The sequence below is a fragment of the Camelus ferus genome, chromosome 1 (assembly GCF_009834535.1).
Source record: "Camelus ferus isolate YT-003-E chromosome 1, BCGSAC_Cfer_1.0, whole genome shotgun sequence".
Lineage (NCBI taxonomy): Eukaryota > Metazoa > Chordata > Mammalia > Artiodactyla > Camelidae > Camelus > Camelus ferus.
In genome coordinates, this window is record NC_045696.1 from 95,187,597 (window position 1) to 95,213,908 (window position 26,312).

The 26,312-nt window shown below is 38.1% G+C and overlaps 1 protein-coding gene across 21 annotated transcripts in view; it reads right to left on the reverse strand.

Annotated features, from left to right (window-relative positions):
- Positions 1-4,837: 4,837 nt before the first annotated feature.
- Positions 4,838-26,312, reverse strand: part of MBNL1 (muscleblind like splicing regulator 1) — a 190,429-nt gene continuing 168,954 nt past the window's right edge. For 9 of the 21 annotated variants that reach the window (XM_032486057.1, XM_014553577.2, XM_006177999.3 and 6 more), the window contains 7 exons: positions 24,217-24,474; positions 22,996-23,049; positions 21,964-22,117; positions 14,762-14,797; positions 13,972-14,066; positions 10,854-10,928; positions 4,838-8,288 (listed from right to left, as the gene is read on the reverse strand). In XM_032486057.1, the coding sequence (XP_032341948.1) occupies positions 10,872-10,928; positions 13,972-14,066; positions 14,762-14,797; positions 21,964-22,117; positions 22,996-23,049; positions 24,217-24,474 (654 nt within the window). In that variant the 3' untranslated portion in view covers positions 4,838-8,288; positions 10,854-10,871. Of the gene's footprint in view, positions 8,289-10,853; positions 10,929-11,999; positions 12,064-13,971; positions 14,067-14,761; positions 14,798-21,963; positions 22,118-22,995; positions 23,050-24,216; positions 24,475-26,312 lie in introns of all 21 variants that reach the window. The other 12 variants (XM_032486135.1, XM_014553568.2, XM_032486106.1 and 9 more) reach the window with 9 other exon arrangements.

Sequence of the window (26,312 nt, forward strand, 5' to 3'; positions counted from 1 at the left end):
TCTGCATATTTTCTGGCTTCTCTGAGAACCCTTCCTTTTCTATGTCAGATAAGGTTTGGCCAAGGATGATATTAACATCTTTCCAGGTGAGGTCATATGCCAGAGTGAGGTGCTGAAATGCCTCTCTGTTTTTATCTGGGTTCTCTGAATAGCTTCCCAGATCAGTCTTAATTTATCTCAGTTCTACCAGAGAGAACGGCTTATATAAGAATTGAGGACCAAATTCTCCACCTGTTTCTACCAGGAGGCAGGTCTTAGCTATCAAATGTAATGGAGGAGCTGAAGGCAGTGTATTTCCTGAGTATGAGGGAAATGAGGGGTATATGGTAGGGAGAGCAGGGCAGGGCGTAGGTTTAGGAGAGTCCCCCTCTCTAGGGGGTGTCAGGGACAGTAGGTTATTAACCATTACCTGAGTGGTTAACTTACATCCTTCTGGAAGATCATTGCTCTCCCTCAGTAAGTAAAAAATTTTAACGTATCGTATCTCAGACCATATGGCTTGTCTCTTACAGGAGAGATCAAGCTGGAACGAGATAGTTGAGTTTATGCTCCCACTTATAGGCCATACTTCCTCGCAGGGAAGTCGCTATTGTGGCCAAGCAACATTACAAAGGAATGTAAGTGTTCTTCTTTTGAGAGTTTGTAGATCAAAACGGTCCCAGTTGGCCAATATGCAGCCCAAAGGAGTCCCAGCAGGGACAGACTCTTGGTTTCCCATCTGAAAAACAAGGGTAGGATGCAGGGGGGTTTCCAGAGCTTAGCGTCCTAAGGTGAAAAGCCCACGGACTAGGCTGACGTCTCAGCCTCTGTCCACAACCAAATGCATCCTAGAGGGTAGCCGTGAATCAGCAGTGCCTGGCGTCCTAGGGTCCTGATTCAGGGGAGGGAAGGTGATGTCTCAGCCTCCACTCCAGAAAGGGGGAAACGGCCACAGTCTCACTGTGTGCTGGGCGTCTCCGTGGTCTGATTGGAATGATCTCCTTTAGTTTAGCCAGTGGCTGGTCTCCCTACCACGCCTTGTGTTCTCAGTCCAGCTGCTGCAACCGGCCCCAGGAGCTTGTGCTCCGCTCGCTCGCCTTGGGGAGGGAGAGGGAAATGAAGGAGGAAAGATTAGGTTTAAGCATGCCATCCGAGTCACGGCACCAAAATTAATGTTACCAGGAAAAGGGAAACAAGACTTACCTCGGTTCTTAGTCACCCGAAAAAAAGTTTTTTGACGAGAGACAGAAAGCGTGATATAAGCAAGATTTTTATTGGTGAAGTAAAAACGTAGAAGCTAGTACTCTCCCGAGAACTGGGAGCGGGGCAATCCCAGAGAGGAAAAATGGCGCCGTTCCCTTGTTTTTCCTGCTTTTATATCCTGGTTTCATGATTGATTGATTGACTGATTGACAACTCAGGTTCCCTGTGCTCTGGTTGATTGACAGCTCAGGTTCCTTGTGTTCTGGATTGTTCCTCGCCCCTCCCTCTTCCCCTGCCCAGTGCTCATTTCTATCTAAACCACCTAACACTTCCTGTTACTAAAGCCCCATTTACAGTGTCCAGATTTTGACTGTTAACTTGCTAGTTGACAGTCATGAAGGCTTCTTTTGTTCAGCCTCTGCAGCAGGCTTCTAGTTCCTCATCTGTCTCTCCACTTTCTCCTAAGCCTACAGTTGTGTAATATTATGGGACTTTGGGGGTCTAGTTTTCTGCTTAGCTTTGCCACTCTCACCATATGACTTTAGTAAGGAGGCTTATATTCCCTTCCAGACCAGTACTGTATGCCATTCTAAATGGACTTTGGAGATCTGCTTGGCTAACTTTTCAGTTCTTTGGCATGGCGTTGCTCTGAATTTAAGTCTGAACATGCACTTCTTTTGCAGACTGCTCACTCATTTCCAGACCTTCAGAGCTACCATAACCGCTGGGTTCTACATCCCCTGTAAACACAGTGTTCTCTTGTGAACGCATCCTGTCTGCATGGGCAATGCCAGCCATAGTTGCCTTTCAGGTATAATTTGGGGGGTACACCTCAATATTTAATTCCCCCATAGAACTGTCCAGCCAGTGCCAGGATGGATTTAATAAGCTAAGCACTTGGGCCCAAGGAGTCATGCAGTTGTGGGACATTCCTATGGAGAACCCGGCTGCTTTTTTGTTTCCTAGGAGATGTATTCATAACCACGGCACATGCAGTGGTTGCAATAGTTAAAATTTCCCTCCAGTGACATTGTGCCCATCACCGTGGGATCACACAAACCCACCCGAAGCTGCAGTTTAACCCAGACACCAGGCTCTGCTAAATTCCACGGGCAGGGATTCAACGCCCCAGGTGCCGCCAAGAGGCAAATGTGATTGAGAATGGCAGTTAGCATTTACATAACAACCTGGCCACTCCGACCACCATCAACCAACCGTCAGGTTTATTCTTTATCTGTTTGAGAAGAAATTCTCTGTTTCGTCATTATGAAACCCAATGAGGGAGAAAGAAACTGATGGCTCTTGCTTCAGTAAATTGTTTCTGAAAGACCTGAACAGGCCGCTAATGGTAACATATATTAACCGTGTCCTAACCTGCCGCTGCCGGTACTCTCCTAAAATGGTACACTCAAGGGTAGGCTATATTTTTATCCATTTCCCAACATAATTAGCAAAAGAGAAATACCACTTGAATAAAAATAAAAGCTCATGCAACCAAAAAGGAAGAGAACCGAGGGTCTGCTTCCTTACAGGACCAAAAGGAGTTGCTCTGGCCCCCTTGGTTGCCTCAGCCCCCTGGTTGCCTGGGTTGGGGGTGGGGTGGCGGGTAGGTCAGGGCCGCTGAGGTGACAGGTGTGCAAGGCAGGTGCAGACAGCTCTTGGGAGGAGAGTCTCTGAGCCCCAGGCCCAGGTCAGCCGCAGCACACATCTGCTTTTCCTCTTCTGGGGTTCAGAGTGCACAGGGCCCCTTGAGAACCCAGAGTCCAACTCCCAAGAAGTTTGGAGGAGGAGGCCGTGGCCTGGCCTCGCACAGCCACAGCCTGAGGGTGGCTGCAGACTGACCACCCGCCCCAAGAGCTGCTGGTGCCGAGGCCTCTTCTAAGCAAAGCTGGGACCAACCATGGCAAGTACGATGTGCTGGAGGCTGGGCCGAGGCTGGCCATGGCACAAGGCCACTTCACTTCATTGAGGCCCAGTGTTGTTTTGACAGGTCAAGAGAAGTCAACACAAATCCCTTCACATTTAAATCTCCAAGTTTCACGTTCTTGGATCTCTTCATGGTGTTAATACAATAGACTTTCAACATTCAAAGTAGGTATGTTCTAGGCTGTCAAAAGTTTCCAAATCCTTGAATATTGTAACATAGTTGTTTTTCTCCAGAACACACAGTAGACTACCTTAACTAGTAGCCTGCCTCAGATGCATCAGTGAGTGGTGTAAAACCAAGCAGAAAAAACAGCAAAATCTTGTTGCTCACTGTCCCACAGATTCACTTACATGTTAAGTGACTGTTTCCTGCAAGAAAGAAGCTACTGTTCAAAAGTGTGCCTCAGGAGAATTATAGAAGGTCACTGACTTTCAGGGTCATTCCAAAGTGTAAACTTCGAGAGTGTCAAGGTTCTGCAATGAAATGGGAAACTGTACTTTTAAGACAAGGTCCCCAGGGGTCCTGTGAGCTGAGGACCCCTAGTGGTCACCGTGGCAATAACACCTCAACAACCAGCATTGTCTGGGGAATGACTATCTCAAATACCATCTTTCAGATGCACAGATATTCTGCTGTGATTAATAAAAATGTTACAATGGCTTTTTGTTATATTTTTTTCAATTAAAAGATACCCAAAAATACTATCCCTAATTGGAGAGAGTCAGATGTTTTGATGCTACTCACAAAGATTGTGAACCCCTGCTTTAGGTAATCACCTCCAGAGCAGCTACTCTCTTTGAAAAGCAGCACCTTGAATAGTGGGGTCCAATAAAAATAACAAATATTTCTAGAGCTCAACCAGTAACAGAACTGTATTAATTATTAATAGTGTACTTATTTTTAACGCAATAAATTTTAGAAAAAAACGTACTGAACTACAAAGGAGAACTTGCAGCCCTTGACCAAATGCCAGGCGGCACAGTCCCAAAAAGTAGCACTAAATGGTCCGATGAGCAAATTTCTTCACACGGGAACTTTGGCTTTCACTGACTCTCTGTGAAAACTGCAAAAGGCAAAGCCATATGGATACCAGGCCTCACTTCAACCGAATTTTTAATCTACCATTTAAAAGATTCACACACGCGCGCGTGCGCGCGCGCACACACACACACACACACTCTCTCTCTCTCCCTCCCTCTCCCTCCCTCCCCCCACCCCTGAAGAGTAACGTCATGTCCTGGCTCAGCTGTGTGTGTGCGTAAACACTTTAATCCCTCCAAATCAAGTGTCATCGTCACTTCATTTCAATTATTACTGAAATATTCTCTTAGATTGCCTGTTTTCCAGGGCTAGTCTCTTGGGGCAGTCAGACAAATAAAATTTCGTGTATAGAAAGACAGTGATTTAGAACTGATTCAAGAGTTTCTTTTTTCCCCTTAAGAGTTTTCCCCTCCTGCACCTAAAATATATCAAACAGCACTTAAAGTGTCAGAGGAAGGGAGGGCAAGATTTTTCAGAAGAAACACTGGGCGGAGGTCGGCAACACATCGGGGTTCAGAATCGCCCTCTTGGTAGCAAAGGTGAGTGAGGAAGAGAGTGAAGGCCTCACCTGCCATCAGTAAACACCTGACCATGAACGTTCCCATCAATCTGTTCACACAGACAGACATGCATGAGTGCTCGAAACACGCCGAAATAACTTACTCTTCAATCTCAGATACACAAATATACTTAAGAAAGAGAAGTTTTATTAGGGCAATTTCACTTTATTTTTCCATACAGCAAAATCAACTACTGCAGTAATAATAAAATAAGCATAAAACAAATTGCAGCCCAAGACAAAATACATAATTTTAAGCAACTACAAGCAGAAAGTAAGTTGTGATTACATAATAGTAAAACCAAGCATATCTGTCCTTTCAGCAGACGAAGGCGGTAGGGTTGCTGGTAAGTGCAACGTCATAACCAGCTGGAGTGAAGGCTGGATCCACTAATTCAACAAGTGCCCGTTATCACATTTGCTTTTTTGAGTGCTTCTGAGTTGAAAATGAAAACCGTGAAGTTTGAACTGTGTCTTATTTTTTCACCTGCTGAAAGAACAGCATCCCTACAGCAATTAAAAAACAATCACATAACAACTATAGCTACGGTGTGCTGTTTGGTTTGCCTGTTGATGGTTCAAATTTTGTGACAGTCAATACTTTGTTTTGAAGATTTTTTTTTTCTTTTTGTGTGAACATAAACCACTGAAATTGGCAGAAACTGATTTGAATAGTATATGTCCTCAGTATAGTTCTTCCTCTCTCTCTCTCTTTTTTTTTTTTTTGTTTTGTTGACGTTTTAAACATGCAGTAGTTTTGAAAAAATGTAAGGAATATCTGATCCATGATTTCACCTTAATGGTTGAAGTACCTGCTATTTTTGGTAATGATCTTCAGGCAGATTTGGCCCAATGGAGTTTTTGTCAGTCATGAGATCTTGGAAGGATGGTATATCTTTCCAGCTGAAAAAATCCTGGCAAACTACAAGCTGTCCACAAAAAGCAAAGCAACGTGTTTGAAGGGGAATATATGGAGTGCTAACTCTGTGCCACTTTTTTTGCAAGCAATTTTGCTCAGTCTGTCATTTTATTAGCCTTAACAAAACTCCTTGTAATTATAGACGTTTTTATTCAAAATAAGATCTTACTATTATACAGGTTTCTCTCTTTTGACTATATACAGAAGTGCAAAAAGTCAACCTTCTCTCTAGACGTTCCAACATGCTAAATTGCAGCATAATCAACCCTCAAGAGTTTGCACACACGCTATAATTCTCATTACGTAAACTTTGAGTATTTGGATTATCAACAAAAAGTCCCTTGTTCTATTTATTGATTATGCAGCTTATTTATAACAAGGCCTGATATTCAGGGATTTCAAAAATATTAAACAATACTTTAACATTTGAAATGGATACAGTAGAAAATAAATTTTATTCTAATATCTAGGATCTAGATTTTCTTATAATAACTAATTACAAACAAAATAAATCATCAAAATATTACTCAATTGTCTGCCAGGATTGTTGCAATAGCAACAACTTAACTTCTTACTTAGCAATGATTATATATTTATAAGATATCCATATAAAAGATCTTTGTTCTTTTAATGAAAACTAGACAAGAACTAACAATGACTGACATTCTTACACTTTAATATTAAATCAGTAAAATATAAATCATTTAGTTAACAATAATACGAATACTCATGACACTACATGTAATTCAAAACTGAGTATGTTATGAAGGAAAAACTACTTTAATTTTTTTTGTGTGTATTTTGAAAAATTCATTGGTAAAATCTAATAAAACAATAGTCTATAAACTGAAATGGTATTCAATTGTTAATAGAAAATGAAATCTAATAAATGTAGGAAATGAAAAACTACATTTTAACAAGAAAAATAAGTAATATTCTATAATGTAACTAACTACAATGACATGTGGAGTCACCATTACTCTCTTAACACGACTGAAATTACATTGGTGTGGGTTCCAACCCGTAATGTAATAATCTAAGGCTTTAATAGATGTACAGTACAATCAGTAAAATCAACACATCAGTCTTATATTAGAAAGCATCTCTCTCAAGCATAAAAACTTGCGGTAAACTTGGAAGTATGGAAAGTTCTATAACTGAACTCTCGCTTCTCCCATTCCATACTAGAACTACCAGTGACCTGGCCCCGACTTCAGCAATTTTTTTTAGAACTGCTGAATCAGAGCAAAAATATCCTTTACAAGCTGCAACATCCAAACCACAAAAAAAGGAATTCCTTTGGATGAATCCATTCTTAGAAACTGAATGCACATCTATTTTTTTTTTAATTTTGTAAAAGGCTTTCTAAGGCTATAAGCAGTAAATCTGAACAAAACAAAACAAAACAAATCACATATAAAATTCACCCATGTACATCACCCACCCAATTACTAGGTTAATTAAACATTTCCCATTTTTGTATTTTGGTTTATCATGCATCTGATGACAGTGCTGCTTTCGTCTTTGTTTAGAGTCACTTATTTTAAATGTGACTGTGATGAAGCATTTAAGCAAATGTGAAACCATTTTTGCAAAGCATTTAGAGTCTTTTGACTTTTGACAGAGCTATAAATAGAAGCAAAAGAATTTCCTCAAACTTTTTTTTGTTATCGTGTCTCAGAAATGGCATATCCCTTTTGAATAACATGTTATACAGTATAGTATGCATAAATATTACACTACAATGCATTAAAATAATTTTATATATATCTATTATATATATCTCCAGTATGTGTGAGTTTATCTGTATTGAGAGTTTGTGTTGTGCTGTCTATGGTTACTGCAAAGTTAAATCGGCCATTTCTGAGACAGCTTTGGTTTCCAAAAAAAAAAAAAAAAAGAAAGAAAAAGAATGGTGCCCTTTGACTGATTAGTACTAGCAAATAAGCAACAAATGTGGCTCTGAAAACAATAACACTGAAGAAATAATACTCTAATTTGATGTACAGTCTATGGCACTTCATGAGAATCCTTAACAACATGGTACTTAAAGCCATGATGTGCTTTAAAAGATACACAGTTGTGGTTTTGCTTGGCACATTCATCTCTGTCAGATCCCTCCCTCACCACATCTTAAAATCTATTACATTAAAAATATTACTCTTAAACAAAAATGACTGTGCATGCACGCTCTCATCTATAATGGCAATTTTAAATACAAGGTGCACCTTTGTTATTTGTAAACCTTGAAAGAAATAAACTTATTTTTTAAAAAATTATATCTTGGTCTACAGACGTACCAATACATAATAGAATCATGGTTACACCATAGTCTGTCTTTTCAAGATGGCATGAATATATAGGAAACTAATTAGGTCTGCATATTTGAATGCATCACTCTGTGCTAGAAAAGAAAGACAATGTTGTTCTTTTAGACAGGAATATCACCTCAGCACAAATATCAATTAAATGTACAAAGTGTATAGGCAACAGTGTGCAGTGGATTTCCATGTTGTCTTTTCTTCTGGTTAGCATGCAATATGTGGATGTCTTGTGGCTGAGGGGTTTTTGTGTGTGTTGCTTGACGGTATATACAATATGGCTAATGACCTCGTCCTTTACTCTAACCAAGCACACTGTCCTTTCCTCTTTAGTATGATCTACAAGGGAAAAAGAGATAATCTTCGTTACAACAGACAATATCTAAAAGCAGTTTCAACATACATTCAACAAGAAAACTGAATTTCTTCCTTTACAGTGGACGCTGTAGCTTCATGTAAAAACCAAAAAACACTTCACAAGTACAGATGGACCTAAATTTGTTTATCATCTCTTTGAGAATAAAATGACAAGCACGGCTTCATAAAATTGTATAATCTGCACAAATATCACCCAATACCAAGCTCAAAGTACAAAACACATTTGCAGAACCAAGGGGCATAATGTAGTAAAGCTCTTTTTAGCACCATCATTGTGGGGTGGAATTTACAATTCACTTTATTTTTCTTCTAAAGTCTAATAGGTTTCAAGGGTAATGTCTTGGCCCACAAAATGAAAATCCAGGCATCAATCCTGTTAAACACAGTTTGCTATATTTGGGTGCTTGATTAGCAGAGTATCTGTTTGGAAGAAAATTAAAAAGTGACTCTTTTGGATAATTTAAAATTTGGATTTTTTTCCCCTAAAGCCAAGAAAAATAAAAATCATCCCGTATGCCCCTGACAAACTGTGGCTGAATCGATATTACAATGTACTTGTGAATTACTAGTTTCATTTTTACATGAGATTTGTTCCCATCAGAGAATCTTTACATGTTAAAGTATGCTTTAGAATACAACTTTGAGAATGAAAGAAATCACCATTTTGCTGCACTCGAAAACCAGTTTAAATATTGCAACTCCTCGTGAAAATGAGGAATCACTTGTTAAATAAACAGAACATTAAAGAGTATGTTTCAATACAGACAAATCCACTGGTTTGCTGACCGATGAACTTACAGCCATTTGGTATCATTTTTTTCAACCTGGATTATTGCTAAGAAATAGAACATAGTTACACAGATACATAACAAACATACCCAAGTGACTATGAGAGCTTGAAACATTTTTTTTAACATGTCAAAAGGAGACCTCTGCTTCCAAACCTACATACTATGAAGTGATGTGTTCATTAAAAAATGTGGCTGTTGTTCAGAATAATAAACCTTATTATCAGAACTGCATTGAGAGAGCTTATGAACTAGGTAAAAATCAGTTTCAATAGTTTAATTCGGGATTGTAGCACATCTTGGGGAGGGACTTCTCAAACTGAGTCTACCATTTTTTCTTACATGGCTCTCATATTTTGTCTCTACTCTTCTGCATGGGCTCGACCTTCAAGCAGCTCTTCCTGTGGGCTATTATCACAAAGGTTCTGAACGGGTTCTCTGCCGCCATCTGACTCAACACCCCATCCCTTTTTCTATAAGGCCCTTACTTCTCCCTTCTCTCTATAACAACCCCCACTGTCCAAATTCACTTAATTTCTGAGTCTGTTAGGAAGCTCCTTCATCTTGGCTCCAAGAAATTCATTGAAACCTCTCTTACTTTAACATGGAGCGCTGTAAGTGACACCTTTATCTCATTGTCTAGTCACCTTGATTTCATCGACCTGGTAAATAACACAGGGTAGGGACCAAAAAGTCACCGGTGAATGTGTTGATCAAAAGATAAATGAATGAAAGGAAGCAACAAAGGATGATCACCCGTTTTATTTACCAGATTCAGTTTTAAACGCCATGGCTCTTTTTAAATATAAAAATAACTACCTAATATACTTCTGGGCACATATGATAACTTGAATGTAGGCGTATTGAATAAAACAGATCCTCTGAGGATGAAAAATGCCCATCTTTGCAAGTATCTAAGTTAACATGTCTGAAGGCAAACCACCAGAACTTCCACCATTTGAGCAATGGTAACATCTGCAGCACTATAGGCTCTTCCAAAGAGACTATTCTAAAGCATCTAAAATTTATCTATGCATATGCAGGTGTAGGGGTGGGTGTGTGTGTGTGCATGCATGTATGTGACTGTGTGAATGTATTTATTTAAAGTCAGACTCTACATTCTAATGACCCCGTGTGTGGGGAAGCATGGGGTAAAGTGGGTTTGTGTTCTCCTTTAGGATTTAGCCAAACAATTTTCAAATAAAACAAATGCTGACCTACACCAGGAATCAGCAAGCTACTGCCTGTGAGCCACAGCCAGCCTGCTGCCTATTTTTGTAAATAAAGTTTTACCCGGGACACAGCACACCCTTTTACACACTGCCTCTGGGCGCCTTCACACTACAATGGCAGAGCTGAGCAGCTGCAACACAAATCATATAGCCCACATGCCAAAAATATCTACCATCCGGTCTTTTAAGAAAAAGTTTGCCAACCCCTGACCTATGCCTTCTATTTAGTTTTGGATGGTGTTTTTCCTTCATGGTTATGTTTATTTCTAATATAAAACAAAAACAACATTTACTGACCCTAAGTATTACGTATATTAAGTGCCATTAACGTATTTATTATAAATTCACATGATAAAATGCCTCATAACCCATCTAAGATATAATTGAGCGCTCTACATAAATATATTCTTTGACATTTTGCAAAACTCTCTTAAGTGCATTACAAAATTGTTATTTTTTTTAAAACCCACCACAAAAATATACTCCATATTACTTAATGAACTTACTGTTCAGTGATGAAAATTCTACATCTGGGTAACATACTTGTGGCTAGTCAGATGTTCGGCAGATATTATGGGTATCTAGCAAATAAAAAATTATTTAATGAATGATCCATGCAAGCAAGCCAACATCCAAGAGATGAAAACATTTTAATATTAAATTTTTTAAGATATGTGAAATTCAGCTGTGAGGTGATAGTCCTTATCTGGTCAACATAACAGTAAGTTAATGTAAACTTAATGCCAAAGTAGCAACCCATTGTTTCGAAATCTTTGTGTTAAATACTATTCTATAAATGTTATCAGTTTTTAGGAAGTAAAAGAAGTAAAACTACCAAAAATTCATGCAGAGCAGTAATTGAAAAGAAGCCCTTTTTGTTGGCCTACACACACACACCCCTGTGGTTTCGGTTATTCGGTAATCCAGAAATCAAAGTACAACATGTCTTGCCTATTTTTGTGCAACCAATTTCTACATTTTCATTCAACTTCTGGTGTCTCATGGTTTTTTTTTCTCCCCAAATGAAAAATACCAGGTAAGAATTACAAAGGAGTATGTCAAAAGAATCGGATAAGAGCATAAGTTTACTTCAGAACATATTTCTGAAACCTGATTACACATTTTATTGTATTTTAAATGGGCAAGAGAATTAAAAAAAAAAAAAAAAACTTGAGAGAAAATACAATAAGAAACCAATTGTTTCCCCAAAGCCAAGATTTTCCAATTTGTAGCCTGATTCTTCTCCAACCCAGAATTAGGACTGCTATCCTGGGAGAGGCTAGAATAGACTAAGACAATCAGAGGACCGGAAGCACAGGTCCTAACACTACTGATCCATTTCCGGGTGTGTGCCCCTGAGCAAAGCACTCAGTCCCTCCGTGCTTCAGTTTCTTCATCTCTAAAATGGCACTAATCCCATTTCAGCAAGGTTGATGGGAGGACAGTGAAATCACATACATGAAGGCATTTTGTTGTTGCTGTTTCAATTTAGATGTCTTAGACTCATTCCACATTATCACAATCCACAGTCTGGAGTGTAAATTAATATGTCTCTATTTTATTTCCATTTCTCAGCTGACATCTTTACACAATTTTACAGCATTGGCAAATGGCACGAAAATGTGCTCCAAGCATAATGAAGCTTCTCATACCATTTTTCCTGCTGCTGCAGGACAGGATGTTGCACCCAACAGTGTAGAAGCATCAAGGATGGGGCTGTCGAAACATACCAAGGACCTTCAACACCAATCGATGCAGATGAAGGGCCAGCTATAAACTTCTGCATGCATGCAGGCTGCATTTTGTGGCATCAGCTATTTCCAGCATTGCTAATGTATTGTGGGCATATACATATGTATGTATATGTAGATATAATATATGTGTGTATATATATATCCATTCCCTTTTCTTTCTCTTGGTTGTAAAACAGTATGAAGACCCAAGATTATGCATGAAATGGTCACAGCACAATGCAAAAAGTAAAGTGTCCCCTACAACCCAGGTGGCCAAGGGCATGTTGAAATTTGCTTTGCTGTAGTTCCGCTTACACCAGCAATTCTATAGTCATACATGGTACGTACACTCAAGATGAGTTCAGCATCATTGATCTGCACCATAAACGGACTGCAGTGAACCCATTAAGAAATTTCTGCCACAGATTACTCACTAACATGCCACATATGCACAAGCTAGCATTCTTGTAAATGAGTCTGAAGTGTTAGCATAAATCCAGGGCTATTTTGACAAGCTTCGGAAAAACTAATGATTCTTTGCCAAGAAGTGTTTAAAGCTTGTCTGAAACTTTAAAATACATCCATTTTGGCATGCTGCTTTTGAGAGTTTTTAATGGCTATACTAATCACTTATAGTCCTTCTTCAACAGCACATGGGGTATTGCAGAAACAAGGGTGGCTACTCCTTACAGCAGTAACTGCAAATTCAGATGGCACGTAATCGGTCTTCTCTTCCCAAGGGGCGACACGTTGATTCCCATCTGAAACTGGCTCTTTTTAGATTCATTTGGCTATGTTTAACCCTGGTCTGAGGGTTATCTGAAATTTGATTTGGCTCTAGATTTTTTTTTTTTTCGGATGCTGTTAACCTTATTGAACTTTGCTTTCATAACAAACATGTCAATATATTCAAATCAAAACCTACTTTACATAAATGTGACTTTGATTCAACCAGCATTTGCTGGAACGTAATTTTTAAATAGGATCAGAATATGCTGGCTCAATCCATGTAAATTTTAAAATTTAAATATTTTAATCATTTTCTTTGGAATAATCCCATCATAAAATTTAGATTTCTGAAACAGATCCCTTTTACTTAAAAAATAATCCTATGTACCTGTTGCTCCATATACTTGTATGGAGCACAGAACAACTTGGTTTGCCATATCTGATGCCTTTTTTATCCTTCATAACCCTCCAACGTTTATGCTGAGTAGTTATAGAAATAAGAGCCCTTAGGAATTTTACTTTGTTACTTGAATCACTGAGAATCAAAACTTGGACAAAAATTTACTTCCAATATGCAATCTGCTTATTGAATAAAACAATCATGAATTTAAAACAAACTCTATTTACAAGAGTGGTCATTTGTGGCATATGTCACACATTAAAATATTTTGCTTTTTATTAACAATTTAGGCAAGAACTGAGAAACTGTATATATCAAATGTTTATAATGAAAACTTTCAAATCACCAATATTTTTACAATTATTGTTTTTATTCAATAAGTTTCAGGTGTACGGCTTTATAGTTCAACATCTATATAAACTGCACTACATATTTTTGATTGGTAAAAATACATGGGTGATTTTTTTGAGACCAAATGAGAATTGCTCGTGTAAATATCATTTTAGTAGCTTTAGAAATGGAGCTGCGACAACTCTGGAGCACTTATAAATGGCATAAAAGCATTCTGCTGCTCATCGTAGAGAGAATGTGTAGGCCAACAAGAGGTATCTTTGAAACCCCATGCTATTAAAGCACCCTCGACAGCCCTCACGGACACACGATTCCCACTGACCTCAATGGGAAATCCACGTGCGTAAGGGCTGTTGGACTGAGCCCTATTAAGAGTCGGTTTTTAAGAAACAAAGCTGTAAATTAGCAAACCTGGTTGGCTGTGGCTGTTGCAGCGAAGGGAACACTTGTGGCAGATGTTGTTGCTGCGGACACAGTGGCTGGCGTAGCACCGTGCACCATGGGAACTTTCGGAGGGAAAATCATATAAGCAAACATACAGAAGAGTGTAGCAATATGGAAACCATGGCAACATGGAGGAGATAATTGGGCATGGTATTTATCACAGCAATAAGCCATGTGACGGGACATCATCACCAGCGAGTGACATGCAATCACAGCGCAAAGCAGGACAACATTCCAAGGAGAGAAGGGGAAGGGGGATGAAAGAGAAAAAAAAAAGGGGAAAAAAAGCTTGTTACCATCAAATCAAGAAAATTGACACAAACAGGCTTAATTTGCTAAGTCAAAAACAAGAATTTTATATAGTGTTCATAGTCAGACATTCAAAATCTAAGTCAAAATACAGGTATTTACTTCATATATACAATTATCTGTTTGAATGAAAGTATGTTTTCTTATTTGCTATTATAAAAATATACAACATATTACTGTTATGAGATAATTTCTTTTTTTTTTTTTTAACACCAGAACTCATAGTCCAATCAAAATCCACCAAAGGTGACTAAAGGAAACTTGTGTGTAAAGAAACATTTATGTGAGTCCATGTCAATTAAATAGAAAATGGCATTTAATTGACAGGTGTTAGTAAAAGGGAAATGGACTTGCCCAATAGATATAAGTTAAACTTAGCAGTGGATTTTGAGGGGCTGTGAGGTGCACCATAGGTTTAAGATAATCAAGAAACAAAGCTGGCACCTACCAACACTTGTAGCGGGTGTCATGCACAATATTGAGCCTGCCCATCATGCATTGCAACAGGAAGGTGGATTTGAAAAGGGAAAAGAATTAAAACATCCCATCACACGTGTAATTAGGAAATTCATTTGAACAAAGAAGAAAAATTGTTATTATGGGAACAGTGGCATGTAACTGTCAGCACAATCAAATCATACAATAGCACAGTGCTCAATTAGAACTAGTCTCAAGTGAAGAATAAAAGCCAGTTTAACTGTGTGCTGGTACACTTTGTTTCTCCTAATGGCTGCCTATAAATAAAAGTATTCTGAAAAAAATTGCAACCTGCTTAATTCTTTTAAAAATAATATTGCAATTTGTTTTGTTTTAATCTGGTTACTAGCCATCTGGTAGCTTTGCTATTTCTGACTTTAACATATGAATTGAGCACATGTTAAATAATTAGAGAAATTTATCATTAAGAAGCTAAATAATTCAAGGCACAAAACTGACTTAACAATGTAATGAAACCAAAACACTTTCATTTTCATTCCCTTGGTTTTATTAAGTTCCCTGTTCATTGTAGGAGCGACCACACAGACATGGAAGGGGCTGTCATCATCCCTACAGGAATTTTATTTGGAGGGATACCAAGCAATAAATTATACATGAAGATAAAGTGAAACTTCTGCATTGCCTTACTTTGGAATTTAAATGTAAGGAAAACATTTAGATGGGGGACACTTTCTTATGAGACTCTAATTGGCTTACGTAGTTGGTATCTAGGAAAAACAGATTGGTTTTCATTGCTGGTTTAGACCCTCAGGACTTCTTGGAATAGCAAGTGTTCTACAAGATTTCACATTCAAAAAATGGTTAATTAGACTTCAATAAAAAATCCTGAATGGGAGATAATGAAGATACATACATTGCATATGGGGTGTTAGCACTGATGTTTCACAATGGCTCCACCATGATGTTAAAATAAATATTACAGATATAGTCCCTGCTCTCTTTAACATATAAACATTGAAAAATCTAACATATTTTACCAAGTACAGGGCATTTTCCCACATACTGAATTACTGTTCTTTCTATGAGATTATTTTAGACTTCTAGGTTTTAAAATATCAAATGATTTTGTATTTCTATCTAAATCTTGGTGCCTCCTATTTAAATACTAGCAGCATCTGGGATGAACATTTGCTAGAAAAATATCTGCCAATTGAGTCTTGTCAGAGATGGCCCGACAAAACAAAGCTGCCATGGAGAAGTACAGGATTCCTTAACTGGCATCCTTGTAACAGCTGCAATTAGACTGTAATCACAATTAGACTGTGTGCACAACGATCAGCGATTAGACCCGGCAAAGGAGCTGGGGCGGCAACCTCTCAGGTGGAGTACTGTTACACTGATAGGCAGTATTTAAGGCACTTGAAGATCTCTGTCATTTGCTACCACTACTGAGTCAAAGAATTGTGAAAAGACAACAAAAACAAGCCAGTAGTAACAAAGACAGTAATTTGAGACAGTAGAGTGAGCAAAATTTAATACTCTAGATCCTATGAAATTATTATCCTCTAATAATGGGGTGGGAAAGCTGGGAAAGAGAGGATGAGAAGATGAACAGAAAAGAATGATGTGGATTTTAAGGAATACTCATTTTAAATAGTGTACAGGTTATGTTTTAAATTTATTATTTATTGTTATGCTGCAATTTGCCTGCTGTATTTCATCCCATGCATAATTAAGGCTGCACATGCTGAAAATGAGTTAACCTTATCCTATCTCTCTAAAACCCTGGGGCTTTTATGCTTTGAATTTCAGTTTGAGTTATCTTCCTCATTACCATTATAACCAATGCACACAGTTTTGAAAGGGATTTGCAGCAAATAAACATAAGGCAGCAATGAAAATACTAGCCAGGGTGCAGTAACTCACAAATATGAAGACATAATGCTGTAGGACCCACTTACCACAAACAAGAATCACTTTTGAAATGACCATAATATCCATCTTTACATCAAATGGGTTGGTTTACTAATAATGATTACACAAATAGCCAATTTAAATTTTTTTCTTCAATTTTCAGTACAAGGCAAAATTTAAGTGAATGTATTTGCCAATGTCAAATTTCCCCTACGAAGATACCTGCACAGCAGAATGGTGTGTTTCTGAGGAATGCAATAATTACATGATTTTTAAATTAATCTGTGTGAAGATGCAGGAAAAGTAACTAGGAAGGTAATGTATGAGATGTATGCATGGGTTAACATTAGTTCAAGGAGAAGGGACGGAAGTAGAAAGAAAGAGTTAATAACAGAGATTTGGTTGGCGGTTTGAATTTACATGTGATAATGTAAGCCTGTTTAGGTGTATTATGATAGAAGTATAAAACTGATTTAAAGTGTCTCTAAAAATAATTTGTATTATTTAAAACTGAAAGTTCACAATCAATTGAATTATTCTCAACTTGATATCTAAAGAAGCAACAGATTCATATAATTTATTTCTGTTTCTATTCAACCTATTGGAGTCTATTTTATTGCACTATTGAGTTCAGGAAATAACAAATAAAACTTGGTGCTTACTATATTTCAGGCTTTATTCTAAATTTTCAGACCTGTCTATAAAAGTTCTTTTTAGAGAATGTTTTATCAAATTATGTTTAAAACTCATTTAAACATAACTCTATGAAATAATTACCAGTATTATCTCCATTTTATAGATTAAAAAAATGAAACTACAGAGAGATTGTAACTTGTGAGAGAGCTGGATGTAAACTTCCAAGCCTGATGTATAATCACTATGCCAAGTTTCAAGTCCACTGTCTGCACTAATTTCATTAATTATAATAAAAGCGGTAAGTTGGAAATCTTTGTTTCCTTTTCTTTCTGTTAAAATAACCCCATTCTCCTGCAGCTCCCTCTCTCTCCAACCCCTCAGGAAACTTTCCTGACCTTTGGTTTCCTTATTTCTGGTGGTGTTGCAATGCAAGGTGAAGCTGAAGCTGTTTTTAATGCAAACTTCTTTTGAGATCTTTTAAAATCCTAAGCCTACACCAATTGATGGCAACATGCTAGGAGGAGAGAAGGGAGGTGTGCTTCTGAGGATGGCAGGTAGGCAAAAACAGGGAAGGAGAGCAGAGAGAAAAATTCCTCCAGACTCTGAAGAAGAGGCCGGCAGTCTGCAGGCTCCCGCAGTAGCTGGCAGGTGGTCTGCTCCCTGATGACAGCCCTGCAGGCAGCAGGCTCTCAAGGAAACGGGCTGCTTGTGAGGCTGAGGGGTGCAGGCAAGGGTGCTGCACCCATGGCAGGCACAGGAGCACCGCAGTGCCTGCCTCCCAGACATCCCGTAAACATGGGCAATGATCACATCAGCCGTGACCAGAATGGAGAATGGGCAGCCTGTCTGAGACTATTGGACTGCACAGGACCTCGCTCTGAGGGGGAGCAGGAAGGAAGAGGAGATGTGAGGATGCTGTCCTGGAATCCCAGTAATGCCTGATACTTCTACCCATCACAGTGAAACTAGAGTTTACCACTGGACTTTAAATTCAGGAAAATAAACTGGTATAAATAAAAGTGATCTTTCTTACACACTCTAATTTCAGGGGTGACATTTATACCTACAACATAAGGAGACCCTAGATTATGCATAATCTGCATAATCTATTCATTATCTGCATAATGAATAATAAATTTTGTCTTAAAAGGTGAAGGTTAAAAAAAAGTGCTATATATCTAAAAAAAATTCTTCAATGTGAACTTAATCTAAATTACTTGTATTTATTTTTAAATGAGATGGAGAGTGTAAAAACAAAAGTCTGGAAAACTTCCTTGGTGGGGGAGGGGGAAGGGAGTGAGAGAGTAGATGCAGTGAGATGGGGTTGACTGAGTGAATGGCAAGATGGACGAATGGATGAGTAGGTGGAAAGGTGGACAGAAAACAGAGAAGGAACAAAAGAAAGAGGAAGGGAAGGAGGTAGGGAGAGAGAGAATAGATAGGTGGTTAGAAGAATGGATAGATAAATGGATAGATGGATAGATACATGGACGGACAGATGGATGACGAATCAATGAGTGTATGCTGCATAAGTCTAATTTTTTTTCATAAGAGTTATGGTATATACTGATTTATCTTAGCTAGCCAGCTGGCTTGCCACTGAACTCTGATCTTTTGCCAACAACCCTCTCTGTATACATAGCTACCTGCTCAAAGCATTTAGACAACCATGCTTCATTGTAACTTCAATGAAATAGACCTGCATATCCTTGAAGTTATCATTGAAGCAAGAAACTACAGAACTCTAAAACTCTAAGCTGCAAAAAATAAATGACTTCCATTTTCTTCTCTGTTCCAAGAAAGCCTTCAGCATATAATTTCCCAATTATAATATTGTGGTTAGACAAGATGCTCTGATCATATAATTCTTCTAGGTCTGCAGAATAACCTAGACTTTGGAGAATGAACTTCCTTCTTCCCCAGGTGTTACACATGAGATTACATATGAGTTTGTGGCAGGATGGATTTTCTATAGCTCTCAAAGGGTATTAAAAATTAAATTAGTTGACAACATTTGAAGATTGAGAAATTTCACATATAAACATCCAAACATCCAGAATATCTAGGGAAAAAAATCCTAAGATCTGGCAACACTGGACATCAGGGCCATTGCATTAGGTTGAACAGGTGTGTATATAAGCAACCCTAGGACGCATAGGCACAAATACCCTTGTTCGCAGACTATGATGTATGTGGAGCCACAAAGGGTGTGCAGTGCACAACAGGTACAACCAGCCAGGCAGATAATCCTCTGAGGCAACAAAAGGCTAAGTCTGAACACTGAGCAGCCCCTTTGAACTGGACCTGTGCTCTCCAGTACCTCCCAGGTCCCACAGTTCCTCACTGATTTCTTGCTTCACTTGTTTATGTTTCCTCCCTGGCCCTTAAGGCATTTGGGTTTACATTCTCTGCATTAGATTTCTTTCCTTTCTGGGTTTGGCGGAAGTGTAGATGGGCTATCCAAACAGGTACCTATGGCAATGAAAATACTTTTAAGGAATGATGGAGGCAGTACCTACTTCTGATTATGAGACCTTTACTAGGCTAACCTGCAGTTTAAGTCCTTTAGAACTGGGTTGCAAATAAGTGGTATTTTATATTACTATTGCAATAATTTCGTATCATATTGACTATAAATATCAAGAACAGAATATCTCTGAAGCAGATTTATCATAAAATGCAAATATATCTTAAAATGTTCAGCGTATTTCAATACATTGTGGCACATTTTATTTAAATTAACAATGCTTAGTTTCTAGAACAGAGAGCTAAGCATGATTCTGAATTATGAAGGTGTTCACTGTTCATTGCTTTTCCCTGACTTGATCCTTACCTAGCATCTTTTGCTTTGCCCTATCCACAGACTAAAGATCACTCTAGGGAAGACCCTATTGTCATAAGTCAGAGTCATACATACCATGCAATTAATGATTATACTCACTTAGAAAAGTCTTTAGTCATTTGAATGTTGTTGGAGAAACAGATGCAAAATCCATTTGATAAGACAGATTATTTTAGGTTTCTTTAAATAATGTATGGAAGAAGTTAGATTTGTTTTTATTTTTAGATTTTTAAATAGGGAAACTGTCATTTCTAACAGCAATGTTTTATTTAGAGAAATAAACAGACAAAAACAATTTTTAATTTCTTCAAAGACATTATGGTAGTTACCTACAATCCTCTGAAACTTTGTCTAGCGTTCTGACTATTGAGAAACTGATAGATTGATTGTTGGGGACAGCATAAAAGTAGGGGCATGGCAATTTATACTAATGCAAAAAGACACATTTCTGGAAATCTCTGAAAAACTATATTTATTGAGAAGAAAGCTTTAATACCATAAAATGTAAGAGAAATGTGACTTTTCCCTCAGAAGGCAACAAATACCCTACCGATCAAAATGATTTAGTTTCTACTCTAAAATGGACAAACTACAACTTGATAGATACTATTTCATGAGTACAAATACCATTTTATCTGTGGTGCTGAGGGCACAGGCTGTTTCAATGAGTGGAATATTCCAGTTCATTGAATGTTTACAGCACAGTCTACATATGGATGGCTAGTTTTCAAAGATGCACTGTATAAAAAGTTGTGCTTAACAGTAAAAACTAATGCAAATATAATTTTATTCTTGTATTATTCAAAAACAAATGATCCCATTCCCTCACGGTATTTTGAACCTAATGCACTATAAATATTATTAATGTAGCATAATACACTAATGGGGCCAGATCTTTGACCTATATACTTAACTGTAAACTTATCAATTTAATTAATAAAATAAAATTACTTTTAATTAATAAAACAGAATGTATTTAATAAATAAGTCTCTTAACACATGGTAATTTTTTAGAAAAATTAAGAGGTAAAGAGGAAGATGGGGTTAGAGTCTCTGGTTAGTTGAATTCCAGATTACAGGGAGTTTAATATGTATTTTCTGATGAAGAGTGAGCAAAAGTGATAAATGTAGAGGTACTTAGAATGACTGATTAGTTTATGTTTTTAAATTGGATATCCTTGTGCATAGTTCTAGAGTGTGTTAATATGACTAAGTTGAAATCAACTGAAACCACTAAGGTATAACTCAATAATAAACGTAAACTTCACTGGGCTCTTAGGGCTAGTTCAGTATTAGTCCAGGAGCAATGATTTTAAGCGCTGTACTGATTGGTGCCGATAAGAGCACTTTTTAAGAGCTCTGGAACACAGAGTCAGTTTTTTATTCTCCACCTTGAAAACGAAAAGGCTGAAAAATAAAAAATCAAAACTGAAAAGTGTCATTTCATATCATTCAAATGAACTCTATGGAATCATGAAGGCAAAGGGGTCTTACAGCAGGAAAGGGTCATAAAATAGCTTGACAGACATAGAACAGTGTGGAGGAAAGAGAAAAAAAATAAGAGAACTACATTTCAATGCAAATTACACAAACAAAAATAAATATATGAAACACCACTGATCTTTAATTCATCTTTCATTACGCTAAAATTCTCAGGTTTTAAGGAAACCACAGGAGATAACCTCAGACAAGTCTCCACTGTTCACCCTCTTACCTTCCACCTGCTCTATAGCTAACGACAAACTGGGGGCGAGGAGCATCTGCTCTATGGTAGGATTCTACGTGCATCATCGGACTCATTGACAAACTCAGCCCCTTACCTGGTGGGAGAAACGCTGTATGCTGCTGTAACTGCATGTTGGCTAGAGCCTGTTGGTATTGGAAAATACCAGTGTTAAAGACTGCGGTGGCACCGTTGGTTTTTTCAAGAGCAGGCCTCTTTGGTAATGGGGGAAGTACAGCTTGAGGAATTCCCTGTTTAGTGAATGAGTATAAAAAACAAATACCAGTAAAAAGAGAAAAAGAAAAAAGAAAAATCAGTTGAAGGCTAACATTGTTAGGAAGCATGAGCAAGCAAGCAGCAGAGCACTTAACTACCCAAGGGAGGGGGGGAAACATCCAATAAACAAAAATGTAAAGGAAAAAAAAGCAAGGTCAAAGCTTTAAAGGAAGCATTATTTTTGTCTGGGAAAAAAAAAAAAAAAAGAACAAACCCACTAGTACGAGAGCACATGTTATAATGCGTTACAGTGTTTTACATCCCATAATGCTTCAGGCTTTCTGTGAGAAGCCACTGATTTGGGAAAAGAAGGAAAGCTGCACTGCGCGCTCCATGAGGATCGACAAGTATAAGCGATGTTAATAGTTAATTGTACGGAGTGACTGAACAGGTAAAATAAAAACGGATCCCGCCCTGCTCCTCCCCCACCTCTACCTAAACATGCACATGTCCCAGAGCATGCAAGTTTTTTTTTTCTTAAACACTGAACTCTAAATATCAGAAAGTCAATACTTCTATCACTAAAGCCATGCTAACCAAACAGGTACATAAATATACAGTCAAAAAAATACATTTTTAATGTCCTTCAAGTATTCCATTAGAACATTCTACAATGTAGTTAAACTGAATGTGGGCTGCTGGGCTTTTGGAATCTTTCATTGTATGATATCCGTCCAGGTACTTATATTACAGTCTTCCCACTAATTTTGTCAGGAAACCACACTCAGTTTTTTCATTGTACTTAACAACTTTATAACAGAAAAAGGAATATATATTTTTAAATTGATTAAAAAAAAAACTTGTATCTACAATAAAGCTACATGCCAAGCTAAAAGGTGAAAGGTCATAGTACCAGGTCAAAGGTTGCCTCGAGGGGTCGCTTCAGTGATTTGACAGCCGACTGAGTCTTAATTAGCAGGCAGCGAGCACATGATGGCAATGGGCCAGTGGGGTTCAAGCGCATTAACATAAACAGCAAGCAGAGGTGCATCATGGGGGCAGCAGTGCATTTTGGGTAGGTGAGAAAAAACAAATAAAAAAACAAATCATCGGAATGCCATATACAACGAATAACAAGACTAAGCATGCACAATAAAGGCACTACTGAGTTGTTATTGGGAGGATAACTCCTCTTTGTAGTTAATTACAAACAAGATACTCTAACAGAAAAAAAAAAGAGTGAAAGGAAGAGAGGAGGAGAGAGTCTGCCTTCTGTATTTTTGCTCAAGTATCCGTAAACAAACACAGACAAGACCTCTCTCGTGGTTATTTTACTGTGCTAGGAAATACCACACAGTGTTCCTTTCAATGACTATTTTAATGATTAAGTCATATATTTATGTAGAAAAAGGACAACATTAAAACAGCTAAGCAAAGAACAAAAATGGACTCATTAAAATCAGCTATTAGGTCACATTAAAATTTACCTTAAGAATAGAGTTTAGTATCTGTTCTAAATGATCCAATTTCTAACTCCTGGAGTGCTGCTTTCTGCCTTCTACGTAATGGCATAGTCAAACTTCTCTGGTTTTACAGTTCTGTTTATGCCACGATATTATTTCAGATAATCTACATAGTACACGGTTCAAAATCGTGGAGCTAACCCTAAAAACAATTTTGTTGAAGCAGTTCTCCCAAACAGTTCCAGATTTTGTTATGGTTAAAAGCAAGATATATGGAGAGAAGAGCCTTGATGTGCAAAAGAACACACCGAAGGAAAACAATGGCTGATTAGATGGCACACAGAAATAAGAGGACCGAAAATGGCAGTATCGTTAAATCGAGAAGGAGACAGGTGTTCTGTACAAAGCAGAAATTTCAGAAACCCTATATCCAGAATAAGACAGAATATTAAGAGTTAGGCCATGGGTGGGAGCAATTGGAACCATCTGAGGAGTTACCCTCACGGCTGTGAATGGTAACGTCATTATGTATTGTCTGGGATACCTGAACAAACATATCTTCAGCAAAAATAAAAAAAAAAGGTTAATAAATGAATAGCCTGTCATCAGATATAGTTGTTCACTTTGCTTTTTTGACTGTTAACAAGGATGGAGCTGAGGTCTCTACTCACCATGGCAGCTGCGGTGGCTGCAGCCTGTGCTGCTGCAGCCTGGTTGACCTGGTATTGGGCAGCCTTGATCTTGGCTTGCAGATGTGCGGGAGGATGAAAGTATTTGCACTTTTCCCGAGAGCATCTCCCTTTGATGTAATCCATACACACGGTGACGGTGTTGTCATTGGTGTCAATCATTGTGCTGTCAGCAGGATGGGCAAACCGACAATCGTTTTCTCCTCTGTTGCAATTGCCACGCTGGTACTCTCGACATACCTACGAGGCCATTAAGTGCAGGGGCGGTCAGTCAACATGGACAAGTAGAATCTTTCTGAAGATCTTAACTTAAAGGCTAAGACTGGTGACAGAAGGCTACAGGTGAAAGGGGACAGGATAATTTGCAAAGGAACCACAAAATTATTGAAAAAAAATTCCTAGTTCAGTATATAAATTGTAACCCCATTTCAGTAAGACGTCCATGAGAAAGAAAATGCATCCATGATGCTAATTATGGTAAAACATCTCATTTAGATTATGTGGAGATACCTATTGATTACCAAGGGGAAAGTAGTAACTTTATGTGAAGAGCACTGTAGACACCACTTTAACCCAGTGATCAAAGTTAATACCACCAGTAACAAGACATAATGACATCCTGTACCTATTGACACGATGCTCTGAAAAAAGGGCACAACATCACTTTCGTTGTATGATTGCTGAGAACGCAGAACCTGAATTTAATCACGAGGAGACATTAGACAAACGGAAACAGTAGGATGTTTCACAAAATGACTGATCAGTCCTCTTCCAAAGTGTCAAGATCATCAAAGACAAGACTGAGACACTGTCCCAGACTGAACGATCCTGGAGTCAGAGGAAGGAGACTGGTCGGACAACTGGTGAAATCTGATTAAGGTCTGTAGATGGGTTCAGAGCAGCCTATCGATGCTCACTTTCCCGTACTCTAAGTGGGAATATGGTTATGTAAGCTGTTAATATTTAGGTATGCTGGGTGAAGGATAGGCAGGAGCTTGTGGTTCTATTTTTGCAACTTTAATGCTAACCCAAAATTATTTAAGAAGAAAGTGTGAAAAATAAAATACCTTTATCGTAAAATGTTTCCAAGAGGTTTTTTGTGTGTGATTATTAGAGATTCACCTGGTAGCTATTACAAAGCAGATGGGAAAAGATTAGTTTTTGTTACTGTCCATTTGTTTTATATGGGGTCCCTGGGGAAAAGGTGCAAGTGGATTATTTCTCATTTGTCCGCTCGGTTTTGACTCTTACTATTAAAGTTTGTCGTGGTGCCTGCTCTAATCAAGAGGTTGCCAGCGCTGTCTTTCACTAGGATAATTTGACCTCTTCACCACAAGAGGGCCATCTAAACACAGAATGCCCTTTTAATACTGTCACGCTCCGACTTCATGCCTCAAGAACGTTTCCTTTTTATTTTTCACAAATCTTTTTACAAACGGAGCAAATGCAGACCCTGAGCACTCTATTTTGGAGTTCATCAAGGGGGAAAAAAACAGGAATCCTGTTGTGATTTAAAAAGCAAAGGTTTTCTTGGATTTATGTGCGTAAAATGATCACATTTAATTCTAGGTGTTTCCCTCTGTCACGTTCACTTTCCATTACTGAGATAAGTGTGTCGTTTTAAAAAGGCCTCTCTAGTCTGTATGGTGCTACATCTTAAAATGAGCACCATAAATGACACCTTGCACTGTTTGGAAGCCTCAAGCTAGCTAAAGTGTTGCACTCCACATATATAGCAACCAGCCAACTCTATTCATCCCCTCAATTTATTCCATTTTTTAAGATTATTAAATAACTACTTTGTGCCAGACACTGAGGATAATAGGAATACAAAGATGACTTATGAAGTTACAGAAGATCTACTATATATATATTATCATTGCATTATCTTCTTGAACAGAAGAAAACAAGGAAAACCAGGAGTTTATAATTTGAAAAGCAAAAGTGGTTAAGCTGGTACCCAGAACCGCTGTCCTCCATTCTGGCTGAGCACTGGAATCAGCTGTGGGGCTTTCTAAACCACAGATCCCCACTTACTATATTAGACTCACCAAAACAGGAAGAGACACACTTAAATG